This window comes from Phragmites australis, chromosome 5 (genome assembly GCF_958298935.1).
Source record: "Phragmites australis chromosome 5, lpPhrAust1.1, whole genome shotgun sequence".
NCBI lineage: Eukaryota > Viridiplantae > Streptophyta > Magnoliopsida > Poales > Poaceae > Phragmites > Phragmites australis.
Window position 1 is genome coordinate 37226351 of NC_084925.1, and position 16445 is coordinate 37242795.

The 16445-nt window shown below is 42.5% G+C and overlaps 1 protein-coding gene across 1 annotated transcript; it reads left to right on the forward strand.

Moving 5' to 3' along the window:
• Window positions 1-6031: 6031 nt before the first annotated feature.
• LOC133919490 (protein indeterminate-domain 6, chloroplastic-like) lies at window positions 6032-15981 on the forward strand. The gene is made up of 4 exons (XM_062363892.1): window positions 6032-6099; window positions 6305-6630; window positions 7601-8000; window positions 14413-15981. Exons 2-4 carry the CDS (start codon window positions 6417-6419, stop codon window positions 15545-15547), a joined length of 1749 nt encoding a protein of 582 aa, XP_062219876.1. The 5' UTR covers window positions 6032-6099; window positions 6305-6416; the 3' UTR covers window positions 15548-15981.
• Window positions 15982-16445: the final 464 nt, after the last annotated feature.

Consider the following 16445-nt stretch of genomic DNA (forward strand, 5'->3'; position numbering starts at 1 on the left):
TTTGCTGGTGTGACAAGTACTTATGGACCATGAGGTTCCAGTTGATCTGCTTCTATACCGTAGAGATGCACCTACCACATAGGGTGATGAGACAATTTGGCAGGCAACAGTCATTCCCACCTTATGCGGTCTCCACGTCAATCGATTTGCACAGTAAGATGATTTACTTCCTCGAATATTATGCCCATCTATGGTCATATGGATCAGGTGCTTTTATTGACCTGTTTGTCCTTTCCTTTTTTTTTTAGGTTCGATCAGGTGTGTCAATGGTCCGTTATGGACTACGTGTACCACCACAGTGCCCACATCGATGACTGGAGAAGGTTCTAGCATAATTGCGAAGGTAATTTCAACATGCATCGTGAGTCTACATGTCATGAGTACCTCGTGTGGTACCAATCTGCCACCTGATGCAAGTTGAGGTAGAGATGGGCTGAAGACAACTACGCAGACATTGAGTCATCAGACGATCACAACACACCCAATGACTCCCGTACTCAAGAGGGGACACTTGTCAACATCGCCCCCATCCTAGACTGGGTGGTGAGTGCTTTCAAGATCGTACCTACACAATTCAACACAATTCAACATTGCCTCACTCTTTCTTAAGGACATCTTTGACTTGCAAGGTATGGATGTGAGGCAGTCTGTTACAAAATTGCCAATGCCGTAAGGGTCACCATTGGAAGTGTTGAAGAAGCAAACACCTTGAGAGTAACTTTGGAGGTATGACTGCTGATTTTATATGCAACCACTAGTTTCTCCGCAATACAAGTTGGGTTTTTATCAATCACAAGTAAAATTTTGCAGCGCATCCAGTGACGCCTTCGATGAGTGGCAGCTCATTACGATTGTCGGTCACTCACCTAGGCGGATGTCACCCCTCGTGCTCAGTTCATGGGCACCTCAGAGTAGCGATCACATGCGTTAGGTGCCTCGGTGGCAAGGTCCCATGCCACCACAGGGTCTACTGCCCAAAGCTCTTCGTGCACCCCTACATTCTCTGCTTCACAGGACGAGCATGAGGAGAATGATGATGATGACACCCACGACCACAATGAGATTGGAGCCTCCTAGCTGGTAAATACACCACCACCTACACAGATGTCCTAGCATCCTCATCGATAGGTGTAGCGGTACACCCCGGGTACGGGGGCACTTGGTCATGGCAAGGGAAAGGGGAAGAGGTCGAGGTAGTGACCGCTTCATTTTAATATATGGATGCTATTTAGGAATCAGTACCTTTATGTGATATTTCGAACCTATGTGTAATATGGATGCTATGTCATATTTGGACACGATTTTAGACTTGGCACGTTTATGTAATATGTTGCACCAATGTGTAATATGGATGGTCTGTAATATTACTTGGTTTCCTCCTCTTATTTTTGTTTTATCTTTAATCATATTTGATGTTTGAGCATTGCTTGTTTATTATGCACAGTGGGAAGGAATGTAAATTGGACAAGACCATGGAGATCGAAGTTAGCCTCCTAAAAACACCTATGGTACCATAATGTGTGGCGATGTATTCTTATTCTATATCGCCACATGTTATGGCGCCGTACAAAAGTTCCGTGCACAAACCTTTTGGGAACATGGGACTTATGGCATCATGCCTACTAAATACGGCGCCAAGTCCTATGGTGCCATGTAATTGAAATACGACGCCACATATAATGGTGCCATGCACCTTCCCCGGTCACCAAACCTTCTGTGCCAAAGAGATCAGTGGCGTCGTCTTGAAGAAGAACAACACCACAGATAATGGCGCCATGGTCTATTCTAGGCATTTCATTTCATTTACCGCATAACCTTTTTTTTAGACTATAATCCATTCAAAGTAGTGACAATTACCTATGTTTCATGAATACCAATTCGTAGTTCACATCATGGCATTAGACCACAAATAAAGGTTTCGAGGATAATACACACTTGTTTCACATCAAGTTACAGTATTAAGTTACATTAATTGAAATAACACATCAAGCGTGACATAACACTTAACACGTCATATTTAACTAAGTTTAATGTAATATCATGTACATGCTAGTCCTCGTCGCCATCAACTAGGACCTCATCATCACCATCATCGATTACAACTATGGGCATAGTTGCAACAAGTCCCTTCATCGTCTCTAGTTACACCTCTTTAGCTTCGTCCTCTTGAGCTTTGAGTCTCCTATCATACCAATCCATAGCCTCCTTATGTGACTTGAACTTCAGTTTTTGACCTTCTCTTTCTGTCCCCCGTTGCACATTCCCTTTACATGCCGATGGGTACTTGTCATGATTTTTCCCTCTAGGCGCCTCTGGGAGAATAAAAAAATATGTGGAGGAAGAGGGGGAAGGGGTATTGCTGTGGCTCAAGACCCACCACCATCAGAGCCGACCGCGATGGCGGCGGGGGGAGGACGCCGGAGAGGGAGGCTTGGCGATGGTGTGCTTGGATCGCCTCTTGAGTTGCTCGATGGGAGTGGCTCAGGTGACCCGACAGATTTTCTTTTTGGAACTGTTTTGATGTAAGTAAATGTTGATTCTTAGTAGTTTTCAAAAAAGTTCATTCTTTAGTAGGTCTCATCTTTCTGGCAATTGAAATTGCATGGATAGAAGGCATGATTGATTTATTTCCTATAGCAAAAACATTTTTGTAAAATTATATTTTCATGAAAATGAAGGATTACCGCAGTTCAAATAAGGATTAAGTTTCAAATGTTTATCTACGAATCTTGGATCTGGAGCTGTACCAAATGGGCCTAACTATTGTCTGTTGCACCTCTGGATAACCAAACTACCTTTACACTGTCGTTCAAGAATTCTTTGCAATTTCTCTCTTTACACGTATTCCACCATGTATAGACAATGACTTTGTTAGGTTGGGAAAACTCCCATTGAAAACCTCGCCACAAACCATTTGTGCAAATACACAATTAAGGGTAATATGCTTTGCATCTGTTTCGAGTTTGTAATCATAGTCTGGATTCAAGGCTATGCTTTCGATAACCCTTCCCAGAAAAAAGTTCTTCATGCTTTTGACCAAACTTTTTCCTAATCATGATCTCATAAGAGTTACCCAACCAGTCGATGGAAGTAGCTTGCCTATTTTCCATCCTAGGAGTCTTGTCCAGCCTTATAAGTTAGCAGCTGGATATGAAATCTGAATAGACCAGTCCTCAAAAAAGAAAATGAAAATCTGAATAGACCTGAGCAGAATGGCCCTGACCCTGTCTTGCTCGAAACCTTCTGAAGCTTGACTCGGTTACGCCCAAAATGTCAAGACCGATTTTGTTTTTGTAGGGCGTGAGCAACAACTACTTGCAAACGGCACCAGATGAATCGGGCCTGGCCAATCCTAAGATGTCAGAAATGGGGAGGTTAAATTCTCCAACACAACCTCTTTACATCTTATCAGGTAGATCTTACTCTTTTGTAAAATTGTTTGGAGCACGAAGACTGATATTTTTACGAAATATGTATGATCTCTTTCCATAGATTTATAGAAAAACAAATGCTTTCTTCGAAGTAAAAATTATAGAACAATGGAGTGTTGCAGTTTTTGTGACACATAAACTCTATAAAAATTTCACATAAGAATTATACTAATGTGCATCGTAGATGGAATCACATCTTATTATGGTAGTGGAGATATGACCGTATGATTTTATCCAAAGAATTTAAATCCTAGTACCCATAATTTATACACACGTTAGAGTTGTCAACAATTTTATTTATATTCGTGTGATAGACACGTACTCCTAGATATGTGTCATCTTGTAATTGCAAAAGAAAACAATGAATAACCTAAAGTAGGAAAGAAATATGTGCCCACACTTAACTCCATTTACCTCTCAAAAATGAAAATCCAACCGCGCGTGTGCGTATTGTGTCGTGTGTGGGCACACGGGCGGACGTGTATGAGCGAGGGGTAATAACAATCTCTTGCCTGCGTGAGCTTTGCCGCCCCCCCCCCTACCCTCTCCCACCATGTCATCATCTGTACCCTGTCTGTACTCTCACGTCTCTCTCTTGCGCTGAGTTATATATTTAACTTTACTATTTTTTATTTTCTAAAGACTAAATTCCGAACATACATGCTCTCGTTGTGCGGTATGCACGCTCGGATTAACTGTTCATTCAGCATCAGATGTCATCGGCTGGTGTGTTGTTGCATGCATAGAGAAGAGAAAGATGGTAAAATGCTAACATCATTTACATACAACTCCATTTCAAAATTTAAAAAAAAATCATAGTTTTCAAATCAAGCATCAAAATTAAAATCCGATTGCACCATTGTATTTCGTGAGATAAAAGCTTCAAAACTAGACCCCAATCGAGTATATTTCGATGATATTTTTTCCAACATCAACTTTAGATTAAAAAAATGTATTTCTAAGTGCTTTATAATTTGCTTACGATTTTTTAAAAACTTGCTCGTGACTTTATAAAAATGTGCTTATTCGACTGATGATTAATAAAGTGAATTTTTTTTCCAACATCAACTTCATATAAAGAAGTCCTTCTAAGTGTATTATAATTTGCTTACAATTTTTTGAAAACTTGCTCATTAATTTACAAAAACGTGCTTATTCGACTAAGGCTCTGTTTGTTTCCTGCTTCTGCTACTGGCAGAAGCCAGAAGCCAGAACAAACGGGGTTCTGGAGAAGTTGCTTCTGGAGAAGCTAGAAGCCTGCTTATGAGGAAAATGAACTAAAGCTGAGAAGCTCGCTCAGATATACTTTTCTGAGAAGCTATATGCTGAGAAGCCAAAAATTTATTGTAGAAGCCAACAACCTATTTTCAAAAGCAGCTTTTCAGACAAGCCAAAAGCACAGCTTTTCAGAAAAGCTCAAAAGCAGAAGCTCAAACAAACAGGCCCTAATGGTTGATAAAGTGAAGCACTGTTGTGGATGTTGTGAAGAGAGTATGAACGGACATACATTAAAATGGGGTGAATAACTTAGTTTCATAAGTGAATGTTTTTTAATGTTCTAATATAGGCAATTTTAGAAAACCACTTAGGTATTTTAATTGGATTAGTCTAGCAGTTTTTCAATTCTGATGCTGTCCAAAAAATTACATCAAAATATAACCAAGATGGATCTCATTTTGTTGATAAAAATGCAGGAATACAACCATGCAAATGGATTAGAGATTAGATACACAGTTTAGAAAATATAAGTATTCGTATTTGATGAAATTCTACTTTTCATGTGTTCACACTTTTCCTCTTCTTTGTATGGAACACATGGGTATAATTTACCTTCACAAGGTTCTATTTTTTCTTTTTGGATCATATGATTTTGCTTATATATTTTGATAAATTTGCTTATATAGTAGGGGTGTAAAGGAAAGAATAGATGTATTTTAATCAAGATTGTGTTTGGTTTTTGTCCCACAATGATCGTGAGATAAAAAAAAAAGCTCTAAACACTAAATAATGTTAATTACCAAAAATAGAAAATGAATATATATGTTCACACTAACTTTTGCTAAATACAAGCATGCACGCCTGAATTTAGCCATGTCCATCCAGTATACTTAGCCTTGGAAAAGGAGATAAAGACTACACAATTATTTATCTTCAAGAAAAATCTAGAAAATGGTTAATATATAGCAGAGGAGCATAGAGTAGTGTGGAAAGAAGGACGCTAAAGGAGAGAGAGAAAAGTATGACAATGATATGAAAGAAATCAGACAACAACCTTCTTAGCCTCCTCCATATCGTCCTCTCCAGTCTCCACTTCTTCTTCCTTGTCATGAGTTCTATGCTAGCTAGACCAGAACTAGCAGCAAGAGCAAGCAACAGCTAGTGGCAGCATTCGAGAAAGAGAGGAGGCATGTGGACAAGAAACAAAGTTTTCTTTCCTTTTTGCTTTGGTTGTTCTATATACGTGTGGATTTTGGTGTTTGCGAGCTTTTGTTCTCTCGCCTTTCCTCACTTGTTTTTGAGTGCAACTGTTTGGTTTGGATGTCACTGCGTGCTTTGTTCGTTTGTTAATCTTGGACGATCCCTAACCCTTGTTGTTTTTTCCCAGCTTCTTGTCGATTCCTTTGATGCTTCAGATCAATTTCCAAGCACAGACATACATATGAGATAGGTATGCCTCTTCCTTCAATTCGATCTTTCCTTTTGCTCTTAATTTCCTTTTGGTTCTTTCCTCCTCGTTTTGGGAAAGAGCTTTCTGACATCTTCTCGCGCTTGCTAGCATGATGTCTAGTGTCAGTCTTGATTCTTTCTTGAGTAATAAATTGAGTTTATTCTTGCCATGTCTCAATTGGAAACCACTGTTTATTTTGGTGAAGGGAGGATAGGGAAGACAGCCCTGCCAGTCCAATCTAGAAACAAGGGCTAGCAAAAGGGAAGAGATTCCCTGTTGTTCTTGAGTAGCTTCTCAAGGACAAATCTGAGGGGGCGATGGCGTCCAATTCATCAGCGGCGGCCGTGGCAGCGTTATTTGGAATTAGGGATGGCGACCACCAAGACCAGATTAAGCCGCTGCTTGCACAGCAGCAGCAGCAGCACCAGCAGCCTCCTGCGGCACCGCTCAACGCGGCTTCTTCTTCGGCGGGGTCTAGCCTGCAGGCGACAGCGGCACCACCGCCAGTGAAGAAGAAGAGAAACCTGCCAGGCAATCCTAGCAAGTACCCTTTTCAATTTCAGTCATGCACGTTCTTTTAAAAGAGTCATGTATGCATATCTTTTCTCCCAGTATATCTTATTAGGATTTGTTGTGAGTTTCATCATAGGGAGCTACTTCGTTGTTCCGTCGATCTTATCTACTCTCGGCTTCTTGGCTTTGCTTCTGAAATTTTGGTTCACAAATCACTATACACAACACTGTCTTCTCAATTAAGTATTTGAGTCTAAGATTTTCTTCTCCATCGGATTTAAATTACATGAAATGGTCCTATATTTTTCGTCAGATCTTAATGTCTCTGCCTTCCCGTCATTCCGTGTCCTTTGAATTTTGTCCACATCCTGATTCGATTCAAAGGACTGGTCGTCACATGTTTTACTGATCACTAGCTAGCACTTCATCTAAAGCTTGTAGCCTCACCTGAATGAATACTTTCTTTAATTCGGGTGAAGAGTAGAGAGCACTCAATCATTTAGCCAATTTCACTTGCTATTCCACAATTAAGTTCATTTCAAACACATGATTTAAAGTCACGCATGAGTGCATATTTCTCATTTAAACATATCCTTTCATTTTTGTGAGATTCCATGCATGTTTATGAGCTGTTCTCTTCGTCCTTGCTATCATCGCACTCTCTCTTACCAATACAGATATGGGCCATGAGCCCATGACACACGATCTATGTCAATTCCTTTGTTCCCTATATCCTTTGCTGCAAATGTCCTTTTGCCCCTTTAATTTCTTCCTCAAAGTCTCGTGAAAATATTCTCTCCCCTGCTGCCTGAATTTGTCCACACCTCACCAAACCAAAAGGAAATGAAAAAAATATATTCCCCGGCCGTATATATTAACCCAACTCTACTACACTTATGCTACTGGCTCCAACCACCATCATGCATGCATGCCTGACTTAATTTCCACTGCATTACTCTCATTAGCATGGTAACGTATATGCATGCAGACCCTGACGCTGAGGTGATCGCACTGTCGCCCAAGACGCTGCTGGCGACGAACCGGTTCGTGTGCGAGGTGTGCAACAAGGGGTTCCAGCGGGAGCAGAACCTGCAGCTGCACCGCCGCGGGCACAACCTGCCGTGGAAGCTGAAGCAGAAGGACCCGGCGCAGATGCAGCGCCGGCGCGTGTACCTCTGCCCGGAGCCGACTTGCGCGCACCACGACCCCGCCCGCGCCCTCGGCGATCTGACAGGGATCAAGAAGCACTTCTGCCGCAAGCACGGCGAGAAGAAGTGGAAGTGCGACAAGTGCTCCAAGCGCTACGCCGTGCAGTCGGACTGGAAGGCGCACTCCAAGATCTGTGGCACCCGCGAGTACCGCTGCGACTGCGGCACCCTCTTCTCGCGGTACGTACCCGGCCTGCTGCATGCCCGTCTATATCTATACGTGTCGTCACCATGGATCTACTCCTATACTATCCTATGTACGGACTCCATGCCTGCACAGTACTAGTACAATGGATGCATACATCAACTCACGCCTAGTCATTCTCGCATTAGCTAGAGCTATTTTCCGTGCGGTTTGAATGAAACAAGGCGTATGCGAGCACGAATGGTTCAGCCATGGACATATCCTAGCTCACATCAGCATTGGTTTCTGCATTGCATGCATGAGATTTCCTGTGCTAGCTGCTGCAAATTGTCCTGTGACACAAGTACTACGCTGCCACACGCTTGGCTTTGGTGAATGCGCAAAGAATGTTTAGTGCTGCGTAATCAGGATTAGGGTTTTTGTCTCGGTGCGTACCAACTTTGTTTTGTGTTCTGCCCGTGGAAGAGAGAGAAAGAAAGTAGGGCAGGCGGGCAACTGCAAGCCCGTGACATGGCCATTGTCTTGTACTAGCTAACAGATGCGAATGTTTCAAAGTTTTTTTGTTAGCTCATCAAGCCCTGCTGGCTCAAAAAACTAAGCCAGTGATACAATCTCCGCATATACGAAGAAGTGAAACACTCTTCCAGACAGCCAGACCCATACTTGCATTGTTGCGTCGTGCCATGTAAGCTATAGCTAGTCTAGCCCTGTTTGCACATGAGCTGGCTAGATGCCGTGCAGGGCGTCAGGGCCATCTGTTGAGCGTGTCAGAGAGCCATGCAGGCCAGGCTCACAGTCACAGCGTATTCCTTGGATAGATATAGGGTACTCCATGCGTCCAGGCCCTCACATCTCTTCAGAGTTCACATGACTGCAAGTCCCAGGAGCTAGCAGAGATGTGCACACACTCACGCGCGCACATTGATCGAATTGGGCTGCTGGAGCAAGTGGTCACCACTATCTTTGACTAGTTTGGCATAGATCTATCGAATAAAGAATCATATATGGAATACATTAACAGAAGCTGCAAAATATTGATTGGCGTATCTATGTTGATTGAAAGATTTGTTTCATGGCCTCTGCAGCGAATTCTTTCTCTGGCACCAATGATTTGGGATGAACGGGGACCCTAGCTAGTTAGCTAGCTAGGAAAATATATAGGTTTTTGTTTTAGTGTGGGTGTTTTTTTTCCTGAAGTAACGCATCTGCACATTGTATGCCAGTACATTCGTTACCCTAGACATTTAAAGTACTCAAGATTTTTACAAAAAAACATTAGGGTGAAAAAAATGATTGATTGGTTAGAATACTGAAAGTATATATGCATGGATCTGTAGGCAGATTTGGCGGCTATGGTAGTACATCTGCATGTACACGCGGAATTAAACCATTTTCTTTTCCTCTGTCTTCTTCTTGGCTACAAGCTTTCTGATGTCTCTTGGTGTCTCTATGCTCGCCCATGGCAATCTCTAATGTCAACACCTGTACATTTCTTCCCTCTGCCTTTTTTCCTTGGAAGCTTGCCTCTGTTACAGTAGGAATATGTGACGCAGAATGGCAGCCTACCTGCTACTCTAAATCTTTTCCTCTTTTTCCTCCTTGATTACCATGAGTTTCTGGGATCTCGAGCTGCCATTGAGTGTGACACAAGTTTAACTGTCAGATCATACACTTGACCTACTTTACAACATTATATATTAGTGGTAAAGAGTTAAAATATTGTACTCTGGTGCAAAATATAAGTGATTTAGGGAAATGACATGGTCTCCAATGTGACATTTAGTCCAGCAATTTATATGAAAAATAAAATATTCAAATGGAAAAGAATTATATTTATGAAAATATTTTCTTGATAAAATATTCTTGACAAGAATTTTAAAATGACTATATTTTGAATCGGAGAGAATAGTAAACACACTGGTGATACTCTTAATGGACAAAACATTAATTGTGAAATGGCAACTCCAAATAAAATGGGCAAACATTATGAAACAGGAAGAGATATATATGTATACATGTAGTACATATCAGGTGAAAATGTCCTCTACTATGTTTATTTGTTGAAAACAAAAGATGAGGCTCTAGATCACGTTAAAATCTATAAGGCAGAAGTTGAGAATCAACAAGAGAGAAAGATCAAAAAAATTAGATAAGATCGTAGTGGAGAGTATTTCTCTAGTGATTTCGACTTATTCTATGAGAAATATAGGATTATTCATGAGAGAATGCCTTCATATTCACCTCAATCAAACGGGGTTATCGAAAGGAAGAACCGTATATTGACTGACTTAGTTAATACCATGTTAGACACTACAGGATTATCTAATACATGATGGGAAGAGGCCCTGTTGACTTCATGTCATGTCCTGAATAGAGTTCCTCTCAAGGATAAGGAAAAAACCCCATTTAAAGAATGGGAATGGAGAAAGCCATCACTTTCTTATTTGCGCACTTAGGGATGGTTAGCAACAGTTAATGTACCAATAACTAAAATGCACAAGCTTAAACCTAAAACAGTGGATTATATCTTGCTGGGATATGCTCATCGGAGCATTGCTTATAGGTTTTTAGTGGTTAAATATGAGGTACCTGACATGCATATCGATACAATGATGGAGTCTCATGATGCAATATTTTTTGAGCACAAATTTCCTATAAAAGATTTACATAGTACGTCTAGACTATCTTCTGAGATAATTTCTGAATCTACTCCACCTCTTGAGTTTATTAAACAAACACATGAGTAAGATCCTGGGGAGGATGACAGTAATGCTCCTAGGAGGAGTAAGAGACTAAGGACTGCAAAGTCTTTTGGTGATGATTTCACTATGTACCTTGTGGATGACACTCCTAAGTCCATTTCAGAAGCATTTGCATTTCTAGATGCAGACTACTAGAAGGAGGCTATTTGGAGCGAAATGGCATCCTCGCAAATGGGACTTGGGAGGTCACAGAACGACCATATGTTTGCAAACATGTGGGTTGCAAGTGGGTGTTCAAGAAGAAACTTAGACCCGACGGTACTATTGAAAAGTACAAGGTTCAGCTTGTGGGCAAGGGTTATACCCAAAAGGAAGATGAAAACTTATTTGATACTTATTCAGTTGTTGTGAGATTGACTACTATCCGAGTGTTACTTTCCTTGACTGTCTCACATGGTCTCATCGTTTATTAGATGGACGTTAAGACAACTTTCCTTAATGAATAGTTGGATGAGAAAATTTATATGAAATATCCTGATGGGTTTGTAGTAAAAGGTCAAGAAGGCATGGTGTGTAAGTTGTTGAAGTCCTTGTATGGTCTTAAACAAGCTCCTAAATAATGGCATGAGAAGTTCGATAGAATTTTAACATATGCAGGCTTTTTAGTCAATGAGGCAAATAAATGTGTGTACTATCACCATGGTGAGAGTGAGGGAGTTATATTGTGCTTGTATGTTGATCATATACTGATATTTGGGACAAACCTTGACGTAGTTAATGAGGTTAAGTCTTTCTTATCTCAAAACTTTGATGAAAGATCTGGGTGAGACTAATGTAATCTTAAACATCAAGTTAATCAAAGGAGAGAATAAGATTACTCTTACACAATCTCATTATGTTGAGAAGGTCTTGAGCCGCTTTGGCTACCAGGACAACAAGCCTTCTCTAACACCTTATGATCCTAATGTGATACTTTGAAAGAATAAGAAACGGGCAGGAACCAACTGAGATACTCTCAGATTATTGGATCACTTATATACCTAGTTGGTGCTATAAGGCTTGACATCTCATTTGCCATGAGCAAATTGAGTCGCTTTACTTCTGACCCGAGTGATGAACATTGGCATGCGCTTGAGCGAGTCATGCGCTATTTGCTTGGTACTATAAGTTATGGTCTTCACTATTCTGGATACCCATCGGTACTAGAGGGTTATAGTGATTCAAACTGGATATCTGATGCTGATGAGATTTATGTCACAAGTGGATATGTATTCACTCTAGGTAATGCTGTTGTGTCATGAAGGTCTTACAACAGACCATCTTGACTAGGTCAACTATGGAAGCATAACTCACTGTATTAGACATAGCCACTATTGAGGCAGAATGAATGCGTGAGTTGTTGATGGACTTACCTGTGGTTGAAAAATCGGTACCGGCTATCCTTATGAACTGTGATAATCAGATAGTTATTATAAAAGTAAACAGTTCTAAGGATAATAACAAGTCCTCAAGACACGTAAAGAGACGATTGAAGTCTGTCAGAAAATTAAGAAAATCTGGAGTGATAATCTTGGATTATATTCAAACAGCTAAGAACCTAGCAAATCCCTTTACAAAGGGATTATCACAGAGTGTAATAGATAATACATCGAAGGAGATGTGTATGAGACCCATGTAAGTTATACCATAGTGGTAATCCAACCTGTGTGATTGGAGATCTCGTGAATTAGGACCTGAAAAGAACAAACTATTGGTCTAACTAGAGGGGAGTACCTTTATTGTTTGACCCACTCGAGTGAAGATGTAATACTCTCAGAGATCTGTAAGGTAGGTTAGCTATTGCCTTAATCTGTTCTATTGGCTTTAAGTAGCAAAGATGCTGACCTACAGGGTATTTTTGAAAGAATACAACTATATGAGTCTAACTGTTGGTCGCAGTCTATGAGATTTGGGTGATCTCTAGTAAACTAGTGAAGAGACCATAGAGTAGGACTTATATGCTTCACCCACGGGATAGCCTACTGGCAGCCAAGTATCAGTTATTACTTTAAGTAAAACTTGTTTGCACAAAATTTATAATTCAAGGCATAGTCTATTGTTCAAGTTGTGAATGAGTGTAGCTTGATGTTCTAGGTGGATGTTCAATTTAACAGTCTCCACTAAAATACTGGTATATCAAACAATAGTAGAAAACTGACAATTCTCTATGGGATTTTGAGATTTGATGGGGATTGTTAGAATAATTGTGGCTGACCTATATAATAATTCCTAATAAATCTCAAAAGCTCATATTATGGAGAGGTAACCCATGTTGAGACTCACCCTCTATTAGTATCATATTGCTAATAGAGGTAGAGATGAGATGTTTTCTCCCTATATATATGCAAGGAACCCTACCTTATTTGGTACACGTATAACCCATCCCCGCCCACCTGGGCCGAGGCCACCCATTAGGCCGATCCGCACCATGCCACGGCACCAAGCCGTGCCTGGCTGGGCTGCGCGCTAGTGCCCGCCTGGGCCGGTCGCGCACGCCTGGGCCACCACCGCTGGGCCGAAACGGGTCCCCGCGGGGAAACGGGGACGGGGAGTGCTTCCCCATACCCGTCCCCGCTAGACCCAACGGGGATATGATTTATACCATTTATACTCCCGCAGGTGATGAAATCTCTCCATCCTCATCCCCTAATAAGGGAATTCCCCGCGGGGAATCGGGGATCGGGTCCCCATTGACATCCCTAATCTAAATATACTTTATTTTCCAACCACAACCCTGCCTCCCTTCCCCTTTCTTGCCAGCAAATGTGGACGAGCTCGCCGCTCTGCACTGGACCTCTAGCAGTTTGACGGGAGGAGATGAGCCTCTCCTTTCCTCCAGCAGCGTGGGAACCGACTCTGATTGCCGGAGAATAAGACAGAGAGGTGAGCTACGATGGAAAGGAGGAAGCTCGCCAAAGAAGAAAGAACTAACGACGCGGTGGTAGAGTTCTAGACGGAGTGAGAAAGGGAGTAAATAAGAGGTATTTTTTAAATCACACAAAAATAGTGGTATGGGAGCAAACCCTTTGAATCCATAAATACATTCTCCAAACAGACAACCTTTCAATAGATTTTTTTATATAGCTAGCTATATACCATAAGATATATCTATATCATCTATAGTTATCCTAACATACCACCTTTTCAATAGATCAGCTATAATACATTCTTATAATTTAATACAGATTTTCGTGTAATAGGATATATAATAGGATAATAAAGCTTGCCTACGTCTATAAACCCACTACTAATTAGTAACTAGATTTTCTCTACGTGTATTCATTTTTCTCTCCGTATAGATAGAAATATGATATAGACATACGCTCTAATAGATATTATTTGAAAACGCAAATTATGACCTTCGTCAACTCTCTCTTTCGACACCATGCATGGTGGTTGGCGTTACTTGGACAAACAGTTCTCACATCGGAGTAAAGTGTAGTATATTTGTTATCGATTTGCACGGATGATGACACATTGCAAAAGTTGCACATGAACAACTTCACATGCATGCATGCTTTAGCTGTAACGCTGTCCTTCAGCTTTGTCGTGCTACCATTTCACGTGCAAATTAAACTTCCACTTGGCTTGTGCATGTCACAAGCGCTCTCGATCCGTGCACACATGTTACCACGTGATCCAAAAGTGTTTGCTTACTTGCCAATCACTTGCATGCACACGTGATTGTATGCATTCATCCATGCAGGAGGGACAGCTTCATCACCCACAGGGCTTTCTGCGACGCCCTCGCCCAGGAGAGTGCGCGGCTGCCGCCCACCGGCCTCACTGCCAGCCACCTATACGGCGCCACCAGCGCCGCCAACATGGCGCTCAGCCTCTCCCAGGTCGGTTCCCACCTCGCGTCCACTCTCGGCGCGGACGCGCACGGTCACCATCAGGACCTCCTCCTCCTCGGCGGCGGCGGCGCCGCGATCCGCGGGTTCGATCATCTTCTAGGACCGTCCAGCGCCTCTGCGTTCAGATCCCTGACGCCTCCAGCAGCGTCGGCGTTCCTCATGGGCGCGCCGCAGGACTTTGGAGACGGCGACGGCGGTAATGGGTCCCACCGGTTCTTGCAGGGCAAGCCGTTCAACGGACTCATGCATCTGCCGGATCTCCAAGGCAACGGCGCCGGGGGGCCACCAGCGTCGTCGGCTCCGGGTCTCTTCAACCTTGGCTACATCGCGAACAGTGCCAATAGCTCGGGTGCATCCAGTCATGGTCATGCAAGCCAGGGACACATGACAATTGACCAGTTCAGCGAAGGAGGAGGTGGCGGCGGCGGCGACTCTGAGTCATCGGCTGCGATGCTTTTCGGCGGCGGCGGGAACTTTGCCGGTGGTGACCACCAAGTTGCTCCTGGTGGGATGTACAATGAACAGGCCGTGATGCTGCCGCAGATGTCCGCGACGACGCTGCTGCAGAAGGCGTCGCAGATGGGATCCACCACGAGCGCGCACGGCGGCGCGCCCGTGTTCGGGGGCCTCGTGGGCTCGTCCGCGCCCTCCGCTCCGCACGGCCGGGCGTCCATGGTCGACCAGAGCCAGATGCACCTGCGGAACCTGATGAACTCGCTGGCCGGCTGTGGCATGTTTGGCGGCTCCAACGGCGGCGGTATGATTGACCCGAGGTTGTATGACATGGATCACAAAGTGAAGTTTAGCCAGGGCCGTGGTGACGCCGACATGACGCGGGACTTTCTTGGCGTCGGTGGCAGCGGCATCATGAGGGGGATGCCGGTGGCGAGAGGGGAGCACCATGACGGTGCCGCTGACATGAGCTCGTTGGAGGCCGAGATGAAGTCGGCCTCGTCGTCCTTCACTGGAGGCAGGATGCAATAAGATTATGAAAAGACATAAGCTAATAGTGAGCGAGTACTGAGCAAGTAAGTAGCAGCCTCTGGCATGCATGCATGGGTGTAGTGAATCAGTTACAGCAGGTTTTTATATGCATGGGAGTAGTATAAGGTTGACTGCATTCCATGCAAAAGGATGAAGGTAGATCTGAAGACATGCATGGTAGCATGCATGGCGAGCAAAGGGCTTTCTTTTCTACTAATCCAACAAGAGGCTAGATGAAATAGAATCAGGTAATGACCTGATTGGTGCATGCTTGGTGGTGGTTCCTTACAAATGTTTTCTTGTTCTTTGTTGGATCTCATGCTATATGTAATTGGATTAATTATACTGGAGGAGATAGTTGCAATAATGTTGTAGCCAGGTTAGTATTGACTTATTGGGGTTGATAAGAATTTATTGCTCCCTACTTTCTTTTACCTTTTGTTGTTTGTCATCTCGCGCTTGCCCTTTAAATTCAAGCAAAATTATTGTTCTTATAATCACTATGCGAAAAACAAACAAAAGAGATACAAAATTAGTAACGGGACCGTCACTTATGTTAAAAGTAACGGATCGTAGTTATGACCCGTCACTGATGACTTGTTATCAGTGACGGATCATCCTAAGTGACGAGTTAAGTTGTGACCCGTCACTTATGATTCGAATCATCTTAGACCATTCATAAGTGACGGGTCAATAATGGGTCATACTAGAAAGTCATTAGTGACGGATCAAATATTGACCCATCACTAATAACCAGTTTAATGAAATAGAACAAATGGAAGAATCTTAATTAGTCAATCATTAAATATAATCAGTTTGATGAAACATTAGAGCCCATCAACTTTTCAATTTTTTTTCCATAGTTGTGACATGTCTAATATATCATTCATAATGTATC